At 36.5% G+C, this 6,566-nt stretch overlaps 1 protein-coding gene across 1 annotated transcript; it reads right to left on the reverse strand.

Annotated features, from left to right (window-relative positions):
- Nucleotides 1-1,495: 1,495 nt before the first annotated feature.
- Nucleotides 1,496-5,680, reverse strand: LOC125812219 (pentatricopeptide repeat-containing protein At3g06920). The gene is made up of 3 exons (XM_049491743.1): nucleotides 5,488-5,680; nucleotides 2,020-4,768; nucleotides 1,496-1,542 (listed from the first exon to the last, which is right to left on the reverse strand). Exons 1-2 carry the CDS (start codon nucleotides 5,510-5,512, stop codon nucleotides 2,031-2,033), a joined length of 2,763 nt encoding a protein of 920 aa, XP_049347700.1. The 5' UTR covers nucleotides 5,513-5,680; the 3' UTR covers nucleotides 1,496-1,542; nucleotides 2,020-2,030.
- Between the last annotated feature and the right edge of the window lie 886 nt (nucleotides 5,681-6,566).

The following is a 6,566-nucleotide window of genomic DNA, read 5'->3' on the forward strand; positions in this document are numbered from 1 at the left end:
TGTTTTTTATGCATACATAAAATGATTAACATTTTAAAACACCACTTATTATTTATTATTAGATTCTTATAATTATATTATAAGTGACCTAATTAGTAAATACTTAAATCTTGATTTCTGTATTTGGACATGGAAGAAATTGTAGGGATTTCAAGTTTGAAATAATAGAACAAAAGATTTTCGAGTTTGAATATTTAAAAATATTGAGTGCAACTAAACTTATAATTAACGAATACTTTTGCAAATTAAAAGAATCATAATACATTTCTTATATTCTAAGAGTTCAATACTTATTTCTTTTGATAATAATCATTTAAATATTAGTAATATATGATTGTATTTGCAAACGTGAATTGGAAATATTAACTATGGTGGACGATGGAAATTGATCAAAAAAAATAAAATTGCATGATTAAATAGTATAGTATCTTAAAAAGGGGTAAAGTAGTCCGTTCATGATTATTTTTAATTAATAATATATAAATTAACAAGAATTGCTACAACGAAGTATCAAAAACCACAAGGGAGATAACTGTAATATCAAAAACCACGTGGAAGCAAGTGAAATGTACTGAAAACCGAGAGAGAGGTCTCTAAATTTATCAACAAAAAACAAACAATCAGAAAATTTAACAAAGGCAAACATTCATGCCCAACTAGTCGGTAGATTTAAAATTCCGGAGATGTAAAATTAACAAAGGTGTGTTTGGTACAAAGGTAAATGATTTTTCAGGAAAATAAATGAATTTCTTACTTATTTTCTTATTTTTGATACATAAGCAACGATATTGATCTTAAAAGCATTAGTTTATGATCTAAAAATAAATACGTGGGGGGTGGGAATGGGGGCTACGGAGGTAGTAGTGAAGCTGAGATGTGTTGGAGGATGGGAAAGACACAATCTCTAAATGATTGTATGGCTCAGCAATCACAAGCAAGAATCTAGAGGCGTTTATGGGAACAAATGGTGTCAATTTGATGAGCATACAACAAAGGCTAGCATGCCTCATCGTTCGGTTTAGAGAGCACTTTTTCATTGAGAGTTCCTCGTTTCTTTTCGTGGGGCATTGTCAATCACAGACTTTTTGTCGCATCACCTACCGCATGAGCTTCTGCAGTTTCAGACCATGTTCATAGGCTTGCACAGTTTTAAGGCAAGAAACATGGACAAAGGAGCATGAAGCTCCAATGGCCTTGACTACCTTATCAGATAGTTTGATTGGATTGTTTCTCCTTGTGGTCCGCTTTGGCCTTTGAGAGTAGCTTTGAAATTGGAACACAGCCTCTCAGAGTGAAGGGAACTCTAAAAGCAGGCAATATACAGCCTGTCAAATAGAACAAGGCATATGCTTTCCGAGCAACAGAGCTTTCAAGTTACATGAATATTTTTCATAGGGTAATTCCAAACTAGAACTCATCAATACAACGTCATTGACATTCATTAACTCTCTGCCCATCCATAAAACACATTATTTTCACAAATATAGTAAGCAAGCCAAGATAAAATCATCCAGGTCACCTTATGACTGATACCAGTATAACCTGTCAAGCATCAAGCCAACATAGTCAAACACCTTTTAATATACTAAGCTTGAGAAATGTCAATGAAGTGTAGAAGTAGTAACTACTACTACAGATACAGGAGCGGTTTTGAGAATGAGCAACTTTGACTTCCAATTCAGAAATGATTTTGGAGTTTCAGCAAAGAGAATGACAATAATGCATTGTTCTACCATGACTGTTCAATGGTGAGCACTCAGCCTTGTTAGGCATCTAAACACCATGTATGTGAGGCTGCTTCTCTACAGAAGATTCAACTGACTCCCCATAGAAGACATTTAAAATTGTAGTTATATATGTGTAAATGAGTGTTAGTGTGCATGTGCAGCAGAGTGGAAGAACAGGAAGCACAGTAAAAAGATATTTTCATGTGGTAATTGTTTGACGAATAAATAAGAAATAAAAGATGATCAGACCTTTGAATTATGGAACTGAAAATTTCTTTATGGCGACGAGTACCTATGTCAACATTACAAAGATCTTGAAGCATGCTGCGACTTTGCTATTTCTCTCAATATAGCACCAACGATTGCAGCCTGCTCAAGACATTCTGCCTTGTGTAATGCATCTAAAAGAATAACACAAGTTTTGGTATATATATTACATCCTCTTAATCTTGTTTCTTCAAATAGTTCATATGCCTCCGTCGCCCTGTTCGCGATGCTTAGCCCCTCTATCATAGTGTTGTAACAAGCAGAATCTGGTTTACCTCCCTTGGCCTGGAATTTCTGAAAGAGTTTATCAGCCTCTGATACATTTCCGGCCTTTGCAAGCCCAGAGATCATGGTTGTATAGGTGATCATATTGGGTGTTAATCCTTCTTTCTGCATCTCTTGCCAAAATACAAATGCTTTATTGAATTTTCTTACTCTACAAAGACCATTAATGATAATGCTATAAGTAAAAGTATTTGGAGTGCACTTTAACTCCTTCATTGACTTGAAGCAAACAAGGGCTTCGTCTATTTCTTCAGCCTTCACTAGTGCATCAAGCAAACAATTCCATGTGTATACATTTGGTGACAAGCCTTTTTGCATCAATTCTTCCATGATTAGATATGCTTCGTCTATTCTACCCACTTTACCAAATCCGTCTACTAGACTACTGTATATAACCACATTTAAAGGAACACCTTTAGATTTTGCTTCTTCAAAAAGCATGTAGGCTTCATCAAGTCTGTCAATCTTAGCAAGCCCATCGATGACAGAGCCATATGTTACTACAGTTGGCTCCAGACCTTTTACTTTCATCTCCTCCAGCAGCTGATAAGCTTTATTAACTTTACCAGATTTGCAGAATCCATCTATAACAGTATTATAAGCAAAAGTATCCAGCACATACCCCTGTTCCTTCATTGCATAAAACAGCTCATACGTTTCACGAGCACAGCCAGCTTTTATGAGGCCATGGATTAGTATAGAATAGCTCCTTACATCTGGAGTGAATCCCCAAGTTTTGATTTCCTCAAACAGAGACCTACCTTTCTCTGTCTCACCAGCTTTGAAAACACAATCCATATAAGTATTAAGGAGGGTAAGGTCAGGAGAAGCTCCTTGACGCACCATCTCCTTATAAATTTTGTGGCCATCTTCTTTTCTCCCACACATGAAAAAGTTCCTGATGAGAGATGTATAGACAATGGCAGTAGGAGTAAGATCAAAATCCAACATTTGTTCATAGAGTCTGTATGCATCATCAACTCTCCCTCGCCTACCCAGTCCATCTATCAGAGAACAAAATGTGAATTCATTTGGTCTACAAACTTTATGATCCATAGCTTCGAAGATAGAACATGCTTCATCAAGTTGTTGAGCCTTGCATAGACGATCAACCATTATATTCACAGTCAATACATTAGGAAACAAGCCAACTGCCTCCATGGTGTCACGAATTTCTAAAGCAACATCAAGCTTCCGTGCCCTGCAGAGCATGTCTATGAGAATATTATAGGTTGAAAGATTAGGTGCAGCATCTTTCCTCATGTCCTGAAATATCCTTAATGCCTCATCCACTCTTTGTTTCTTCCCAAGGCAAGTAAGAAGACTATTATATGCAATCACACTTGGTATTGACCCTTTTTGTCTTTGTCTCTCAAGCAAACTATATGCTTCATCAAATTTTCCAGCAGATCCGTAGCCCATGATCATGGTATTATAAGCATATGCACATGGAACAGTCCTGTTGAACTCCAACTGCTCAAACAAGTCTACGGCTTCATTCAATCTATTAGCTTTGCAAAGAACCCCAATCATACTGGTATATGTCACATCATCAGGTAAAATACCATGCGCCTTCAACTCATGAAAGAATTTCCAGGCCATATCAACTTTACCAGCCTTGCCAAAACAGTCAATGCAAACATTATAGAGGACAATGTCTGCATCAAAAGCATTGCTTTTCATCTCATCCAACAAGGACAGAGCAGCATCAACTCTGCCCTCCCTAGCAAAAGCTCGAATTACAGTCGTGAATAAATGTACATTCACTTCATATCCTAATTCCTGCATCTGATGAAAGAGGGTGAGCATGAGATCAGGTTCTTGTACAGCAGAAAGCGCACCTATTACAGTTGTATACGCAGAAAATGCAGGACGAATCTTGAACTTTCTCATGGTTTGAATTAGATCAAATGCTTCTTTAAGTTTTCGCTTCTTTACACAGCCTGCAACCAACTCAATCGATACAGTGTTCGATGGGCCAAATCCAGCGAGACTCATTTCTTCCAAAATCTGTTCCAGATATTCGAAATTTCTAGTCCTGGCCATTACCATGAGAAGTGAATTATATGCTTCAGGGCAATGTGCTCGGAGGGTTGTCTTCTCAGCCCATCCGAAGTAGTTTAATGCTGTGTTGACATCCTCTAGCCGCCTTAATACTCCAGTGACCACTTCGGTACTAGGATTTTCATCACATTTGGATAAAGCAATCTCTATAGAAGGTCCCCAAGGACCGCTCTGCAAGATCTTGCAAACATTATCCACAGTTTGCCTTAAATCCTCCAATTTGTTTGAAAAGGCCTCGCTCCACCCATGTGTGTTATCTACTCCATTCTGCACATTCTCTAATCGGCTCGAAAATTCCGGGTTTCTCTCTGAAACGAAGGAGCTGACAGGTCTATCAAAGTTGGAATATCCATTATTTGAAACTGAGAACCTCTTGCAATTAGCAAATACAGCGGTGCGTTTTAAGTCATACTGAGATCGCAATCCTAAAGCAGAACATAAAAAGAGTAAGCAACTAAGATACACCTGATTCAAAAAATGCGCAACCAACTAAGATACAGTGCTGTAATGAAAGAAAAGGAGACTACAAGAAAATAAAATACTCCTGGCTGCCAGAAAGATAAGTACCTTTGTTGGAACAGCATTTAGACCAATTCCCCATCCCTCACCCCCTTCCTTCACTATATAAGTTGTTTCTTATTTTCCCAAGTTCTTTGAGTAAATTTGAACGGAAGTATCTTTAAGGCCTAATCAAAAACCATTTTGTAGGTACTTAAACAGTAACAGCAGCAATAACAATTACACTCAATTCTTAACTGGTTGAGGTTGGCTATATAAATCCCCAATAACCATTCTGCTGACCTTCTTCATTCAAATATTCAGTAATTTGTCTTTCCTAGGTATTTCAGAATGGAAGTTTAAGAAAGATCAGCAGGACCGCCAGGAATCAGTGCTGCTCCTACTGCTATGCACTAAACACTGCTTAAGATAGATCAATCCCAACTATTGCATCATGTAGGTATTTGAAGACCAAAATTTTGTAGCTGAACTATATACATTAATATCAGAATATGCTGTCTTACAGCAAGGGAAACAATGCAACACAGATAAGCAACACTGGACAAGAAATGTTTCCAACCTTTCCAGCTCTCGGCAACCAAATAATTAGGGAACACTTAGCTTTTGAAAATAAAGATTTCTGTACCTCTATTAATCAATTGTAACCTCATCCTAGCACGTTCCGGCTGCGGCTATGTCATTATCCTCCTGAACGGATATCAACCTGTCAAGTAGACAAATCCAGAAGTCTTGACCTACAGTAGAAAGGAAAAATTATCTCAACCTGAAACAAAGAAACAAATGGAACACAGAATACTAGGTACCAGACAACAAATACAGCTGCAACAACAACAACACACCCAGTGTAATTCCACAAGTGGGGTCTGGGGAGGCTAGGATGTAGATTGTTTCCGATAGATCCTCAGCTTCAAACAAATAGGCTGCTAATAGAATATATTTTCTCAACAGTCCTTCAGAAGTATTTCAAAACAGACTACAACTGAAATTCTAGTTTTGACACAAAAGACCATTTATTTATGTTCTGGCTTTCAAAGATTGAAACTTTCCTAGCTCAAATGGAGAATCCAACTCAAAACAAGGAAATACAAGAACTGGGTGGCAACTAAATTTGAAATTAAAAAAAAAACAATCTACTGATATGACTTCTAAAGAGAAGCTTTTTCTGAGTCAATAGTAATATAACGATTTTCACAAGTTTGAATCTTTTCTGTGACAAATGGAGAAGTCTACAAAACAAAGAAAATCAATAATATACCTCTGTCGATTGCTCAAATTGTTGCCGGTTAGGAGCCAAAAAATGGAAAAACACAAAGATTTGGGTGAATAAATTTCAACACCCCCAAGAATCAAATAGTTATTTTCAAAAAGGGTTTAAGCAATGTTAGGGTTTATGCTGTAAGAACCTACAGAGTTGTCAATGTGAGGAGTGTTTTTTTTTTCACTTCAAAATATTGATTTGAGAGTGAATTTGTATGTGTAAAGATCTTGCTTTTACTAACATAGGGTTCTTTCATGTTCATATTTAGGGGTGACAAAATAAAAGTCCAAAATATATAAATATTTATTTTTGAATTTTTTTAATATTTATCTCCTTATTTACATTTACAAAATTTAAAAGAAGACAATTTTTTTAAAAAAAAATATCTAGTGGGATCAACTTTTCAAATTTTGGTTGAATGTATCGTAAAATAAATCTACTGAATT

This window comes from Solanum verrucosum, unplaced genomic scaffold, assembly GCF_900185275.1.
Source record: "Solanum verrucosum unplaced genomic scaffold, falcon-dt-bn FXZP01000115.1, whole genome shotgun sequence".
NCBI classification, from domain to species: Eukaryota; Viridiplantae; Streptophyta; class Magnoliopsida; order Solanales; family Solanaceae; genus Solanum; species Solanum verrucosum.

What these genes read in the sequence shown, in the direction of transcription:
- LOC125812219 (XM_049491743.1), bottom strand. Translation starts at nt 5,512, where the DNA reads ATGAGGTTACAATTGATTAATAGAG. An exon ending in GTTACAATTGATTAATAGAG is followed by an intron (nt 4,769 to 5,487) that starts GTACAGAAATCT and finishes GTTCTGCTTTAG; the next exon opens with GATTGCGATCTCAGTATGAC.